At 48.3% G+C, this 16,627-nt stretch overlaps 1 protein-coding gene across 2 annotated transcripts; it reads right to left on the bottom strand.

Moving 5' to 3' along the window:
* Positions 1-307: 307 nt before the first annotated feature.
* KCTD7 (potassium channel tetramerization domain containing 7) lies at positions 308-13,100 on the bottom strand. 2 transcript variants are annotated; one of them, XM_044915697.1, is made up of 5 exons: positions 12,957-13,100; positions 9,934-10,103; positions 6,557-6,735; positions 5,725-6,097; positions 308-511 (listed from the first exon to the last, which is right to left on the bottom strand). In XM_044915697.1, coding segments are annotated over exons 1-5 (867 nt in total). In that variant the 3' UTR covers positions 308-510. The 2 variants fall into 2 exon arrangements, with proteins under 2 accessions (XP_044771632.1, XP_021556313.1); XM_021700638.1 differs by lacking the exon at positions 308-511 and having other exon boundaries at positions 5,603-6,097.
* Positions 13,101-16,627: the final 3,527 nt, after the last annotated feature.

The following is a 16,627-nucleotide window of genomic DNA, read 5'->3' as shown; positions in this document are numbered from 1 at the left end:
CCCAGGGTCTGTAATACATTAGGAGAATCTTCTAAAAGTCAGGGTTTGTGGAAGGGTGATTCAGGTTGCCACTGAGATCACAGAAGGGTGGAAAAGGTGCATCACAATCTGATTATGGGTCCCTTTTATGAAGTACTTCCGGATGGTTCAAGATGGTTCAATTCAAAGTCTTTCCTGCAGTTGAGTTGGATTTTTTTCCTGGTGCACAATGGTTCTGTTTCCACTTAGTTCCGGGTGGTTGGAGGTGGTGGAATCCCAGGATATTTAGATCATGTCATTGCTCAGGAAAAAACAAGTGTGTGAAGGAAGAAGTCCTTAGCCGTCGGGAATGGGACTGCCCTCTTCCTAAGTCTGAACTTACTGTTCTTGTGTGTATATGGGGGGAGGCAGGCATTCTGGAGGGAGAGGTAAAAGCTTGGCCATCGGATCTAGTAGATAACCCGGATCTATGACTTTTGTAATAACACTGTCAGTTTCTCCTTGTATTTAGACTTTAGAAGAAGATATTCATCTAAGGGAAAAATGAGATACCTAATGTTCACAGCTAATAAGATCATTGTAGAAATGAATGGGGAAAAAAAAGCACCTAATTACCCTCGCTCAGAACAAGAACTATCTTCATTAGCATCCTATTCATATAGGTGCTTTATTTTAAAGTTACATTAGAAATAAAGTTTAAAATTACGTTTAAATTATACAGAACTCTAAAATACATGACAGGGAAAACAAAATGGTAAGGAACCAAAAGACAGAAAGTTAAAGGTGAAGTAAACAAAAGCTAAAGGAACATGTTCTAAGTTAAACAAATCAAAATGACATAAGTAAAGCTAGCTAAGAGGTCATCTCCAAAATGATGACAAAGGAACAAACAGGCAGGGTTGAGACCCAGAGTCTAAGGGCCATAAGCCCCAAGCCAGGCACACAAGATCCCCTAAGCTAAACTAAAAAGCCTTACATTCAGTTATTCTCTTGAGGCCAGGAGTCCCTGAAGGAGGGCCGAGGCCTCGGGCATCCTTCCCCACACGGTCAGGCTGCACAGCACATCTGTGTGGTTAGGCCTGTAGGCTGCAAGAGTCTGATGAACTCAGGCCGTCCCAGATCATCTCGCCACACCTAGGGTCCAGCCAGGGAGCCACTGCTCACCTCCATCACTGTCCATGAGTGGGACCCTTCACCTAGCGAACATGTGTCCCTCACTAAGAAGGGCAGTACATTGGGGACCCCAGCTAGCTCCTTAATGCTCAGGGACATAAAAGAAAGTCTAATATTCCTTCTAGAGCATTTGCCTTTCAAATTTTCACAGGTTGAAGCCCTAAGCCTGAGAGGTGAGACACTGTGCTGCCAAGCAGAAGGGAGGGCTCTATTGAACATCTGTGAGGACTTCAGAAAAGGGCCCTGGGTTTGCATCCTGACTTTGCTACCTATTAGCTATGTGCCCTTGAGTAAATTACACCTCCATGAGCTTCAGTTTCCAATTTGTGAAGTATTATTAGCGTATCATTACTACGTGATTGTGCACACAGTAAGCAGGTCAGGGAATACACTTGACACAAGTGACGCAGTGCTTTTGTTTAAAAGTCAGAATCATGAGAGATTTAAGGAAGCAGTTGGAGGGTGGCATAGCTACCCAGCATGTCAGGACTCACCTTTCTGGGTTAATCCATGAAGTGACTCCAAGGGACATCTTGATGAGGACCCTCATTAGCCAAGAAGGTGTCAAACTCTACTTCCAGAGGAAGGGCAACTCAAGTCCATTTTCCTCAAGGAAGGGTCTTAGCCACAGAGGCGCACGTAAGCTTAGAGCCATTTATCTCACCCTTGAAAGAAGTGGTGAATGACAGGAGGGATTCTTTCAGAACCACCTGACACGGTCGTGAACCACACAGTGACTGGGCAGTTGTGCTATCTTCTTCCCCTGGAGACCTCTCAACACAAGAAGGCAGAGCTGTGTGCCTAGACTGGGTGGGCACACTCCTACCTGGAACAGAGACAAGGCTAGAGTAACTGCAGAAGGGCCTTCATGGGGCCCATCTCCCTTTTACTTCAAGCCAGGGCAGAAGTTCAGCTGCTGGTCTCAGGAAAGAGCCTATTTTATTTAGCTGAGCATCCCAAAACACATCACATTTTAAGGAGAAATCAAGACATTGTTTGCTGGCACAGTGAGGGGCAGAGGAGGGATGAGAGTAAGTCTCTAAAAAAGAAAGGCACAGCACCCAGATTCTAATTCTTTACTTTAATGCCATGTGAGGGTACTGGGGCTCCATGCACCAAAGTGCTTACAGACAGGTAGTGAATGAACATAGGAAGTGTTATGCCATGTACACAGACCCAACACCATACAGAAGGAAGACAGTGGGCCCAGGTGACCTCCCATACTCCAGAGGCAACCTCTTCCTATACCCAGTCTTTGTTCCCGCCTCGTCAACCCCTGCCAACCCACCCTTCTCCCAATTAACATATGTATACATATATGTTTCTTCCAGAATTCCAAAAAGTGCCTCTTCCATTCCAGTTCCCCACACTCCGGCTTCTGATGAATAAAGCCTCCCTCTTTTAAGGATCACAAGGCAGGTACTACCTTCATGAAAGAGCCCCAGCAAAAAAGTACCTAAGAAAGCTTAATCACTTAGAATCAAATATGGACAGAAGGTATGCAGAAAGATATTTAAAATTCTAACTGGGATCAAACTGCTCAGTGTAAATAGTTTTTGTTTTGTTGTTGTTGTCATTTGTCTGAACCTCTTCAGGATCCAGCTTAGACCAAGATTGCACACTGAGGCTCACCCCACCTTGTGGCTTGCAAATGTCATTCTTCTAGTCCTCCAACAAGCAACACAGAACAGGAAGATTATGTCACCTGAACAGCCTGAGGCACAAGGCTCAGACAGCAACCAGAATATCCTAAGCCCCAGGAAGAAAGAATAGAAGCTTTCAGAGCACAGTCGACTGCTTTCCACATGATAAGCACTGGACAGCCCCGTGAGTTAACCAAAGGTAGAATAAGGATGGTGACGGTTCCTCTATTTCTTCTATTTAGAGCGTTACCCAAAGAACTCCTCCATCTGGGATGCTGTGATGTGTTTCATTGTGGTTTTGTTTCAATCTTTTTTGTTGCCATTAAGTTTTTCATTTTTGTTGAATTTTGTTATGGCTGCTATTGCACCATACAATCCTATCTCCTAAACTTTTCCCCTTCCCAACCAGTGAGCATGACACCTGGGAGAAAAGGCGCCCAAAGTCAAACATAATGGAAGCTCCGAAGGCAGGCACTTGGTTTGACCCATCAATGTTATGCACAAGAATTCTATGAAAATATACTCTCTTTCGACTGGGTAGAAGCATTCATCCTTTGGAGCCCTCCTTCCTAACCCAGCCCTTCTTATGCTCTAGACCTGACCATTTAGAGTTGAGAAGGGATCCAACTGGGAGAAGTCACTTCCTCAGATATGACCTTTATTTGGAGGCCATTACCTCAAACCACCACATCCAAAAGCACTCTTCATCTTGGCCTTGGCTTCTCATCAGAGAATGGCCAGATTGGGCCACTGAATTCTTTTACTTCATTTGGAAAGAGCTCTAAGCTGGCTGCCAGTATCTCTGCTCTGCCTGGTCTACTGGCCCAGAGCCTTGTCTCTCCCACAATGGCATGAAGTACACCACTGTGAGGACAACACAGGGCCAGAGGGATCCAAAGGAGTGTCTCTAGCAAGGGGCCTGGGGACAGTGTCCTTATCCAGCATCCCTGGAGCCCTAAGCTAGTCTTCAGGGCCTATTTTTTTAGCAAACTTGCATTTGAGCCTACCAATCACTCTATCTTACATGTATGGACTCTAAATAACCGAGGTACTGTGATGCTCTGTGCCAGGGGTGGGAACGAGAAGGAGCCTAGGCCAGATAACTGAAAGCACTGGGATTAACTGTCTCCTTTCTACTCACACTGCCTTTCTCCTGAACAGCCTGCCTCAGTGTCTGTCCAAAAATGAATTTGTATTAGGCAGTAACACCTATTGGAGCAACTTAAACGAAAGACTTCTGTTAGAACAAGACAAGAGCATGTTGTTGGAGTAAGCTTCAAGCAGGGACATCAACTCCAGAATAGTGATGATTCATTTGTGGATGAGGACAATAGAGAGAACACGTATCTCTGAACCTGAACAACTGACCGTACCTTCCTCTTAGATCTCAGTCTGCACCTCTGTTCCACCATACAACGTGAGTGCAAAGCCACGCCCCGGAATCCCTGTTCCACAGAGGGCCAGGAGGTCACTGCCCCATGAAGGAGTTTGGCAAGGTCCCAGGACTTGGCCTTCTCTTCCTCAGAAGGATGCAGACATCTTCCGTTCCCCCTCGCCCTACCTCGCCAATCTGGTCTTGTAGGACTGAGACCAATGAGGCTGTCCTCACCAGTGTTTTACATATGAAAAAAATCTCCCTACCAAACACCAAGGACAGTCAAGCAGAGTCGTGATTACAGGGAGAAGCCCTTAATGCAGCACAGAAATGTTATGTTCCAATTGCTGGTGCTGCATAGCTCTTCCTTTAGGAGATGCATGTCCATAGCCTGCTTAACTGACCTAGTCTGCAGATGGAGCAAGAAGAAAATGCAGTGGGAGCAGAACCTTGTGGATCCTTTTCTCTCTCTGAGATGTGGGGAGCAGAACGTGACGGAGGTTTGCTGCTATCGTCCTACAGCTCCTGGTATAGCTGTGCCTCCCACCCAACCCTTTCTCTGCTTCCTCAGAACAGACACTCTCCTAGGAGAACGTGAGCAGGATAAAGCAGCAGGGTTTAAAAAAGAGGGGGGTTCCTATCTACAGAGGTTCACCACAAATTGGATGCTAACCATGAAATGGCAGCCAAAGAGATTCTGAGCCTCCAGAAAGGATGTTACCTCCCATAGATAACAGAAGATCTATGCAACTTGCCTGCTTGACTCAGGGAATCTTCAAAAGGAACCTCTGAAATCTGCATTACAGCCCTGAGAAGATAACCCTTCAAGCAAGGAAGGTTGGTGGAAGGTAGGAGAAGCCAAGGCCCTAAGGCAGGGCTGTAAACATTGTGCTTTTCTAAGGCCAACCTGGTGCATGGCTTTGGCAACTATGGTTGCATCTCCAAAAGGTGGTGAAGAATATGTTTCAGGAGGAAGAGTCTTTCCACATCCTAAAACAAAGCGTGGAACTATCCCTGGGGGAAGAGGGAGAGAAGATGCTGCTTCTTCAGTCAGGGGCTGTGGGGTAGGTCCTTGGGTAAATCCCCCATCATATTCTGTGTTCATACCTATATGCTAGGCACAAGAAAGGGACACTCGAACAGGGCTGAGGAAGTGATTACGCCTATATTAGTTTGGTAACATGGCACTAAAAAGGGCAGAAACTCTCTTGCAAGATCGAGAGAGTGACAAAACCTCTCTGGACTTCCTGGTCAAGCCCTAGCTAGCCAGACCCCATCAGCCTCAGGCAAAGACTGCTGTGCCTTGAGGAAAGGTCAGGTGAGTGCAGGTACCAAGTGCCCGTTGGCCACAAGCCCTGAGCCTGATCCCGAGGTACAGCCGGGAGACTGGAGCTGCCAGGAGACCTCCATCCCCTTGGAGCTGTGCCTCAGGACTTGGTCCTCACCTCAGCAGGTCTGGGGCAGTTAGTATCCCTTCCAGGGATCTTACCCCAGAGCCACTAAAGAGAATGGACGCCCTCCCTGACGGGACTGTTCCCTACCAGGGCTACTCACCACCATGTGATCTTGAATTCATAGATGGGGCGTTTGCAGTAGTAGTGGTTGATGAGGTGCTTGTCACACACCCCGATGCACTGGTGGTCCACGATGAGGCCCTGGGCTGAGAGGTCCGTGACCAGGCAGTGCAGTAGGTCATAAACATCAGCCACAGCCTCCCAGGGCCCAAAAGACACATCCACTTCGCAATGGTGCTCAAAGAGCTGCCCATCGCTCTCGCTCCGCTCGAAGCGCAGGGAGTTGAGAAGAGGACACTCGTAGGGGGTGATGGGCATCTCCTCCTTGAAGACACAGACCTTGAGCTTGGCAAAGCGGGCCTTCCGCTGTACCGCACGCAGCCGGGCAATCTCCACAATCCGCTCCAAATGGTCTGTGGGGTGAACACAGCACCCATCACTGGGACAGGGGTCAGGAGGTTGGGGTGGGGGGTGGGCAAGGCAGTGTCAGGGCACAAAGAGAGAGCCCCAATGAAGGCAGGATCCAACAGGGGAGAGAGATCCTGCAGAAGGGACTCTGTGGGCTTATGAAGGGCACAAACTTAAACAGGATCATGGATCGCCATGGCAAAAGGAAACCAAAAAGAAGGAATGAGGACAATCCTTTTGAAAGGTGATTTGATGATGTCACAGGCAAGGTGGGTCTTATTTAACCTGAATCTTCCCAGTGTGACTGGGAGGGGAGGACAGAAAGGGAAGCAGGAATCTCTCCAATCTTGAGTAACATAGATGAATCTCGGACCCACTTCTTCTGGTGAAGAGCTAGGCCCAGATAGATGCCTTGCAACCCTCCTTTCCCACACCTCGACCACACTGGGCAGTTGACCCCTCACCTTTGTAATAGGGCATGAGTCCCAGAAATGCCTGGCGCACTTTCTCCCCCTTCAGAGGCTGCATGTTCTCTAGCTGCTCCAGGAGGGGCCCGATAGCATAGTACTGGGCCTCTTTATACACAGCCCGTACACGCTCCCGGGGTGGCAGGTCCCCTGAGCGCAGGAAATTCAGCACATCTCTGAGCAGGAAGGAAAGAGAGTTGGTGAGAAGGAGCTAATGGACCTGGGCGGTGACACATAGTAGTTAGAGCACAGAATCTGGGACCAGACTACCAGCTGTGTAACCTTGGTAAGTGAACCTAACCTCTCTGTGCCCTGATTTTCTCATCTGTAAAAGGGGGGAAATTAAAAAAAAAAAAAAACTACCCCATAATGGAATGAAGGGATTAAGTGAGTTAATAGATAAAAAGTGCTTGGAAAATACCTGGCACTGGCTAAGTCCTCAATACGCATTAGAAGCTGTTATTATCAGTATCATTACTATTATAACTATTATTAGGCGTAGTATTTTTTATTTTTACTAGGTGTTGTTATTATTGGTTATACATAGGAATAATGGAAAGATGTGATTTCTAGACTCCTTAATCTACATATTTAAATTGAGATATAATTAATGTGCAATCAAGGTACAAATCGTATAGTTTGGTTACAACCACCACCTACACCAAGATACAGAACATTTCCATCTCCTTAAAGTTTCCCTCTGCCTCTTCCAATTCAACCCCAGAATTCTTCTATCAATGAAGATTAGTTTTGCCTCATCTTGAAATACATGTAAGTGGAAGCACACAGTACGTTCTCTTCCATGGCTTCTCTCCTTCAACAGAATGTTTCTGAGATTCATCCCCTATGTTGTGTGTAACAAACTAAGTGGCCCCGCATTGAATGGATATGCTGTAATTTATTTACCCATTCTCTTGTTGATGGACAGTTGCGTTGTTTCCAGTTTGGGGCTCTTACGAGTAAAGCTATGATGAACATTCCTGTAAAGACTTTCTGGGGACACATATACCAACTTCTCTTGGGTATATATTAGGAGTAGAATTGTTCACTCATAAGGTGAAGTGCATGCTTAACAAAATGGTTGTAGCATTTTACATTTCCACCAGCAATGTAGAATGGTTCCCCATCTTCTATATAACTTTGCCATTAGTCTTATTCGGTAGCTATAAAGACATCAAATGCTTACCCCTAACACTTGAACAAACTGGTTCCTGGAGTGAATAAAATCATATACTGCATTTTCTTAAGATAAATATTCAGTTCTTTTAATTCTATCTTCAAATTCTTTAGTGCTAAGAATAATCAGATCCTTTACTGGTAGGTGTGGGAAGGTCTTTTCTGTAAAGATATGTGAGTAAACCCCAAGATCAAGATGTTGCCTCAACAGTAGTCTCTGACCATGATGTAATACCAGCTAACTCTAAGTACTAACCTGTGTCAGTCACTATTCATGTGTTATCCCATTTAGTCACTTCAATGACATTGTGGGTAAGTGCCATTTTAGGTCCATTTTATAAATGAGGAAAAAGAGGGGCTCAGAGAGGTCAAGGAATACCCTTACTCAAGGAGTCACAGCTAGCAGGAGCCCAGATGCAGACACGGTTGACTCCAAGGCCATACCCACAGTGGTCCAGACCCTAGTCCAAAGTGCTACTCACTGATCACAATGGGAAACCGCCCCAGGCGGCGGCCCAAGCAGCCTTCATGCGGGGGTGCTGGGAGCACATGAACTGCACCAGCAGAGAAATGTACCTGACCAAATGCCTTAAACCCCTATTTTATTTCATCTGAGTCTTTAGGCAACTTCATCTGCTGCTCATGTCTTAGGCCACTGTAGTCCAGCAGCCCGAGGATAAAGGCTACAACAACCTGCTTTCTGCCACACCCTTGCCTGTCTGACCCTCTCCAGCTGTGGCCACCTGGGCATGGGCACATCAGCCTACAGCCAAACCCTGTTCCCCCTCACCACAACCCCTTTCCAAATTAGTCCTCCAGGATCTTACGCAAACCTTGGTCCGCTCTGAAAAACATAACCCCGGGGCAAGGCCCAGCTAAGAGTGTTGTGGGAGCTGCCAGCCGGGGCCAGCACTTTCCTCCCCCAAACAGCCTGCAAACAAAAATCTTTTTATAGCTCTGCAGAGCGATGTGACACTTTGTTTTCTCAGCATTGGAGGCAGCTGACAGCCCAATGGGGACACCCAGATGGTTCACAGTAAATTGTTTGACCAGAGGCTCCTTTCTGAACATAAAAATGTCCTTTCTCCCAGTGCAGGCAATCCTACTTGGAGGCCAGCACAGAGACGTGGTGGTTGGAGAGTTTTTGCCTCCCTAGTCAATCTGTTGAAGGTGGAGAACCATGTTAGTTCTCTAGTCATCTCCAAAGTTAGACTGAAGGGGCAAAGAGCTTTAGCCACATGCTCTGGAAGGACCTGGCCAGGGGTCACACCAAGGCTCCTCATGTAATTGGCATGGCAGGCCTGTGAGGCAGCTATCATTATTTCTCATTTCACAAATAAGGAAACTAAAACATAAAGTCTTTAAGCTGTTCATGTGTAAGGTGTCAGAAGTCCTTTCTTGGGAAGGGCTATTTTCTTTTTTGAGATTATGTCTTTCCATGTTTTAGTATTAAAATGACAGTCACAATTGAAGGTGTTGTTTTTTTTTTAAAGACTTTTCTTGGCAAAATTAAAGGATGGCAATCACATATTGGCCGTTCCCTCACCTTTTTTGTTCATTTGTTTTAAACTCTTGAAGGAAGTCTGAGAACCACGGTCCCACACTGTGTCCCTCCCTAAGGGCAATGTGGAGCCCCAGAATCTGAATCTGAGGATTTTCCCCAAGAAGTTGCTTTAGAATCTCCCACCTCCAGGGGGGATCACATCTGCTCCACACAGATGACAACTTCCTGGTCTTTTTTTTTTTAAAGATTTTATTTATTTATTTGAGAGAGAGAATGAGAGACAGAGAGCATGAGAGGGAGGAGGGTCAGAGGGAGAAGCAGACTCCCTGCCGAGCAGGGAGCCCGATGCGGGACTCGATCCCGGGACTCCAGGATCATGACCTGAGCTGAAGGCAGTTGCTTAACCAACTGAGCCACCCAGGCGCCCACAACTTCCTGGTCTTAAATTTCACAGGACAGAAGCAGTTTCACCACATCCAGCCAGTGTGTGTCACCTGGGATTTCTCTGGCTGTCCTCGTCTCCTCTGGGAAAAAAACTATGACTTTTGATCTCATTCAATAAACACATTTATTAAATTCCATCAGTACATTTGTTATCTCCTCTTCTAGGTATTATAGAAGACACCAAAGCCCCATACCGAAACCCAGGACACTCACTAGGACTACAAAGTTGACCATAGAGGGAGAAACATACCCAAAGTGGGTGCCATCCCGGTCAATGAAGTACCGGCCCTCGGCGTCTGTGGGGATGTAATGCCGCCCGCTGAACATGGCCGCCAGCATGGTGTCTTCATAGCGCCGCAGGGTAGACAGGCGTGTGGTGAAGTGAGCCCCTCCAATGTTGAGGGGGACAACCTCAGGAAACTGGAAAGGAACCACCGGCACTTTCAGCCAGGCATTGGGGAATGAGAGCAGGGGCTGCTCTGCCTGCAGTCTCCTTGGGTCTCATCAGTGCTGCACCACTCATGCACCCAAGGCTAAAATCTGGGAATGCTCCTTCTGATGCTCTTCTCTCTCTCCTCCCTCTGCCCACACTCCTCAGTTGCCAAGTCCACCCACTGTCCCCCTGATAGCCATTAAATCAGGCCTCCCCACCCCAGTTCTACTATCTCTGCTCTATTACCACTTTTATGCCCTTGCTTATGCTGTCTTCTCTGTCCAGAATGTTCTTTCCACTCTCCCTCTGTCCATCTAGCAAATGCAATTGCCCTACATGCGGTGTGCTCAAGGGCACCCATCTGCGAGAGGTCTGCTAGCCCAGCTGTGTGCCTTTCTCTAGTGCACAACGAGGCACCATGGAAGTTGGCAGCATCTACTCATTCGAAAAGCTTCTCTTCAAGTTTCCTGATTTTGTGAGCATTTCTGCTCTTTTGTCCCTCGCCTGCCCCAAGACAGACTTAACTAAGTATTCCCTCCATCGTGCCTTCACCATGTGCCATGCTCTCCTCTTTATACTGCCTTAGCATGATACACTGGCACTTAATTACTCCTGTGAGCCTACCCTTCTAGACCCCAAGCTTCCTGAGGGCAGGGACAGCATCTTATTCACTAATCACGAGGCCACCCACAGCGGGGCTCGGAGATGTTTGTGGAATTATTCCAGGCATCCATTCCTCACTACCTCACCGCTTCTCTCCTACTTAATCTGTAGGGTGAGATCAGTCCCTAGTCCAGCTCAGGTTCTGGAGGCAAGGGCAGGGGGAGGAATAGGGAATGACAGTATAGATTGGCCCAGAGAAGCTCTAGGTTCTCCCTAAAATGCTCAGGAACTTTTTTGGGGGGGGGGCGGAATAGCCTTCACTGCTTGTGGTTTTAAAAGAAATGAAGCCAGTTCTCTCTAATTTTCCCACGAACCTCCAGATTAACTAAAATTTTATACTAGTGCACACTTTTTAATATGATATCTCTCAGGCTCCAGTGTATAATTATCTAGATAGTCCTTTCCCCCAGCTTTCCAGTTCTATTTTTTTTCCACTTTTTTTTTTGAGGTATAGTTGACACATAATGTTATATTAGTTCTGGGTGTACGACACAGTGATTTGACAGGTCTATACCTTATTGTCTGCTCACCGCAAGTGTAGCTACCACCTGCCACCATATATCGCTATTACGATATCATTGACTATATTCCTTATGCTGTACCTTTTATCCCAGGGACTTATTCATTCCCTAACTGGGAGCCACTACCTCCCACTCCCCTTCGCCCATTTTGCCCATCCCTCCACGCTCCCTCCCCTCTGGTAACCACTGGTTCGTTCTCTGTATTTATGAGTCTATTTATGCTTTGTTTTTTGTTTGTTTTTTAGATTCCACATATAAGTAAAATAATGTGTTTTCAAATTCTTTGTGCAATAAAGTAGGATACAAATACATTAAATCAAAGTTACCCAGAGCCTAATGCAGTGCCTGGCTTGCCGTAAAGACCCAAATATGCACTGAATGAATGAGTGAATGAATGAATGAGTGAATGAAAAAATACACAGTTCTTGTGTATGAATGCACTGTTACTCTTCTGCAACCAGAGGACAGCAAATGCCTTCTACTTACTCTACAGCTCCTCTAAAACTATTGTCTGTTCATACCAAGGACTCAAATATCATTTGGGGATAATAATACTTTACATTTCTGGAGCTCTTTACACCTTTTCCAAGGACATCTCATACCAGTCCCAGTGTCTGCTCCATAGTAGAGCTGAAAAGACTGAGGCACAGAGGAAAAAGCAATCAAAAACAGTTTTAGATCTCACATGGAACAATGTACCTGTGGGGGAAATGGCCTACAGTCCTGCGCTCTTTCTCTCAAACCACACTGTTTTCCCAAGGACAGTGCACAAAAGATAAACACCAGTGTTCCTGATGGCTTTTTTTTTTTCCCCCCAACTGCAAAGAGTACTTCCAGGGTTTTGCTCGTTATCACAAGTGTTTCATGACGTTGAGAGTTCAGGCTTCTAATGCCAAGAGGACCAGCCACCCCCAGTCCAGCCCTGCCCCTCCGGAGCTGTCCATTTTCCTAGCACTCCACACATCACAACAGGCTCCCTTATCCAGCACTACCTTAGCTCCTACCTCCTAGTCTCCTTCTTCAGTGCCCAGCAGTGCCCCACCTTCCTCCTCTTTTCTCTTTCTCTTGAGGGTCATTTCGGCTCTAAAAATGATACTGTCATACACAGTAAGACCAGTAGGAGCACCCCAGCACAGTAGCTAGCGGAGGAAAGCCATGGAGCTGTCGGGTGAATGTGGACACATCTATTCATTGGCCTGCTTCTTATCTGCACACAGTCCCTTACCCCACCTTCTGGGCAGCTGGAGATTAGGTCTGGGCCACCACGAAGGCCTCCTCTTTAGTTTCCTAGAAGACACTCTCCTCTTGGGACTCCGAGGTCCCCTTCCCACAGCCTACCCTCCCTCCTCTAGTCGGTAAGGATGGGACAGAGGGGTGAGTCTAAACCAGCCTTGCAGTCAGTGAATACTGGAAGCGGGGATTGGGGGAAGGCGGGGGGGGGGGGGGTGGGGGGGGGGGGAGGGGGGCCCCGGGGCAGGGAAGACACACCTGGTGCGTTTTACTGGGGGTGGGTGGGCCCGGGAGCACAGCTCCTCCGGCGCCGCCCTCGGCCCCACCTCTGACCCCAGCCTCAGCGCGGCTCGCACCCCAAGGTCAGCTCTGCTGGGCACCTGCTTCTCCCTCTGCGCCCCTTCCCACGCCCCACCCCCCAGGTACCTCCTGGGGCAGCAGGGGCAGCGCGTGCCCCGCCTGCGTGGCCGTCGGGGTGGCCGGCTCCAGAAAGTCGTCTTCAGCGTCGGAGCTGGACATGGCACCGTCTGGACGACGGCTGTCTGGCTCCCGCCCCGTGACTACCACCATCCCTCTGGCTCTGGACAGTGGGCGCGGCTTCGGGCGGGCGGGCGGGCGGCTGCGGCCCGGGCACTAGCGCCGAGCAGCGCCTGACATGACGCGGCGCGGCCGACGGGCGGGCCCGGCGGGCCGAGAGCGCAGCGCGCGAGGGCGGGAGGGCGGCCACTCCCTCAGCGCCAACTGGCTCGCGGACCACCTCGCGGACCGCAGGGCCACCCGCCTGACCCGGCCGCCTCCCGCTATTGGCCGAGGCTCCTCTTGTTCCGCCTCTGATTGGCAGGAAGCTCGTCCAGTCCAAGAGCAGGCAGCGCGTTCGGCCTGCGCCTGAGTGGCCACTGGGAGCCGGGCCTGCTTGCCTGCCCTGCTCTGATTGGTCGTCAGGCAGGCAGTCGCGCCCTCTCCACCCGCTATGTCTCGCTCGGCGCGCAGGGCTGGCTCGCGAGGCCGCCGCCTCTACGCGGGCGCTCCTCGTTGGCTCGGAGGGTGGTTCCCGCATCGGGGTCGACGCCTCCGAACTCGAGAGGAGGCAGGGCTCACGACCTAGCCGTTCGTCTGTCTGCAGGGCAGTGGGTCCCGTGCCTCCTCGGGCGTCGAAGGCCAGGGAAAGCCGGGGGGGCGGGGAACCAGGTCACCTCAGTAGAGGTGCGGGAGGAGGGCTGAGGATGTGGAGGATGTGGCGGGAGGACGGCTGAGGTCTCTGAGGTTGTAAGAGAGGAGGGGCAGCACTGCGACAGGGGCCAACCCTCCTCAAGCCACAAAGGCAAGCAGGAATCTGAAAAAAGAAAACGCAAAATTGGAGTAACCGAGTTCAATTAGGAATGGCAGTGACTCTCCATCCTCTACCTGCCAGTTCCTCCGCAGACGGAGACAGGCCCTCCCCAAAGCAGCTGACATACTGTCTACAGCCTCAGCCGCTGTGGCCCCTCGTAGGGGCTGGGCCAGCTCAAGGACTCTGCTAGGGATCAAGGCTTGAGCTCTTTCAAACCATTTTTACACCCAGTTCCTCATCTGATCCCCATACTCTTGTGACAGAAAAGGGAAATTGAGATCTAGAAGATCGGGACAGCTTCAGAGAGGTGGGCCGTGAGCTAGAGACAGAGCACTTCCTCTGTTGGACCAATCACACTCCCAGCTGCAGAAGGCTTCTACGTCAGTGTTTTCTCCCACTTTAGTTGCATCCAAATCACTGAGGGGGACCTTGTTAAAATACTGATTCCCAGTCCTACCTCCAGGGAATATGATTTGGTCTGTCTGGAGTGAAGCCCTTACCCTGGCATTCCTAACAAGCTGCTACGTAATTCTGATGCTGCAGGTCCATGAACCACACTTTGAGTAGCACTGCCCCAAACGGGCCCCCTGGAGGCTTCCTCTTATTTATCACTAACTGCTCCCGCCTTTCTCAACAATATATATAACAAAATTTCCTCTTTCTATCCTATGGTAAGTAGGATGTTTCAGCTGTAACAAAAACTGCAACCAAAATTAGCTTAAATAATAAAAGAGAACTTTATTATTGTACATGGCAAGGAGTCTGAGCAGATCCTGGGTTGGTTCACTAAGTAACTCAACTGAACAAGGAGTTACCTGGACCAGCTTCCTTCTATTTATCCACTCGGCCAGATGGCCTCTCCTCCCCTAGGAATCCACAGGAGAAAACACGGGACTAAGGGCTCTCAGGGAGACAGTTATTCCAACTCCTTAAAGAAAGGCTGTATAGGGCGCCTGGGTGACTCAGTTGGTTAAGCGACTGCCTTCGGCTCAGGTCATGATCCTGGAGTCCCAGGATCGAATCCCGCATCGGGCTCTCTGGTCAGCAGGGAGTCTGCTTCTCCCTCTGACCCTCACCCCTCTCATGCTCTCTGTTTCTTATTCTCTCTCTCTCAAATAAATAAATAAAATCTTTAAAAAAAAAAAAAAAAAGAAAGGCTGTATAAACAAAATGAGAAGGGAGCCCCAGAGGCTCAGGAGGTAGGGAAATCCATGTGCAACCAGTCTTACATTGCATTCTGAATGTGTTGGAGTTTTCATTTTCCAGTCCTGCTGAGGATTTCCTTCAGGAGTATAGTTTCCCAGTTATTTCTGTTTACACAGTTGGGGGAGGAGGGGCGGCGGGATCCAAGATCAGCAGCCTGGAATGAGGACTTGCTGAATGAGTAGGAAGGGGTTGGAGCAGGCTTTCTGGGAAAGCAGCAGCCATCTCCACCCAACAGTGGAATGACTTCCAGGCCAGTTCACATGAGGGCTGCAGGGAAAGGTCAGTGAGACTTTGAGAGAGGGATGGGGTGAGTAGCAGATACTCATGCAGAGGTGGGAGCTGCTCACAGGACGCAGGCAGTTGTATACCCTAGGATCACTTCTGCAAGAGTAAACCAAACAAACAGGCCTGAGATCAAGCTCTGAGATTAGTAACTGGATTCTATTCTCCATGTCTCCCTAAAGAACTTCTGAATGCCCGCAAATCTCTAAAGTACTGACTTAGCTATTGTGTTTTCTCTCCTGATTCTAATTTATTGAATAAATAATTTAACAACCATAAAGGAAATGAAAACAGAAACAAAAGCATCCATCTTCTTTTCCATATTGCCTTCTTAGTTTTAATTTTGATTTAAATATTTTAGACATATAAACAATTATGGACAATAACTGAAAACCCATATACTTAGCTCCCAGCTCATGAAACACAAAATTACAAACACAACTGTATCTGCACACACCTCCCTAATCTCATTCCCCCCCTCTCCTAAATATGGTATGTATTTTTCCATACATATTTTCTCTTTAGTTGGGATATATGATACAGAAAAGTGCAAAACCATATATGCACAGTTTGAAGAATAATTATAAAGGAGATACCCATAAAACCACATTGCCACCCCCCACATTCTCCAAGGGTCCTCCCTGATGAAGACAACCCCCATTCTCCCAGAGGTCACCAGCATCTTCACTTTTCTGACAATCATTTCCTTGTTTCCAAGCTTAACCACTCTCGTCTACATCTCTAAGCAATGCAGTTTAATTTTAGCTGTTTTTAGACTTTATTTTTTAAAGATTTATCTATTTATTTTAGAGGAGAGAGAAAGCGAGCAGGGGGAGGGGCAGAGGGAGGAGAGAGAGCATCTCAAGCAGGCTCCCTGCTGAGCAGGGAGCCTGACAGGGGGCTCCATCCCACAATGCTGAGATCATGACCTGAGTGGAAATCAAGAGGTGGACACTTAACCAACCGAGCCACCCAGGTGCCCCTGTTTTCACACTTTTTTTTTTTTTAAAGATTTTATTTATCTATCTGAGGGGTAGAGAGAGAGATCACAAGCAGTGGGGAAGGGTAGAGGGAGAGGCAGACTCCCCGCTGAGCAGGGAGCCCGATGCGGGACTCGATCCCAGGACCCTGAGATCATGACCTGAGCCGAAGGCAGACACTTAACCGACTGAGCCACCCAGGTGCCCATGTTTTTAGACTTCAAATAAATGCAGTATTATCCATGCCACTATTGACGAATATTTATTTCCTAGTGTTGTAGTATGACAATCAATGCTGC

Source organism: Neomonachus schauinslandi, chromosome 5, assembly GCF_002201575.2.
Source record: "Neomonachus schauinslandi chromosome 5, ASM220157v2, whole genome shotgun sequence".
NCBI classification, from domain to species: domain Eukaryota; kingdom Metazoa; phylum Chordata; class Mammalia; order Carnivora; family Phocidae; genus Neomonachus; species Neomonachus schauinslandi.
This window is presented reverse-complemented; position numbering and strand designations above follow the sequence as displayed.

Coding starts and splice junctions, on each gene's coding strand:
- KCTD7 (XM_021700638.1), bottom strand. CDS start 13,100: ATGGTGGTAGTCACGGGGCGGGAGCCAGACAGCCGTCGTCCAGACGGT. Junction 6,736..9,933: donor CGGGATGGCACCCACTTTGG/GTATGTTTCTCC, acceptor CTTCCTGCTCAG/AGATGTGCTGAATTTCCTGC. Junction 6,098..6,556: donor ACTCATGCCCTATTACAAAG/GTGAGGGGTCAA, acceptor TTCACCCCACAG/ACCATTTGGAGCGGATTGTG.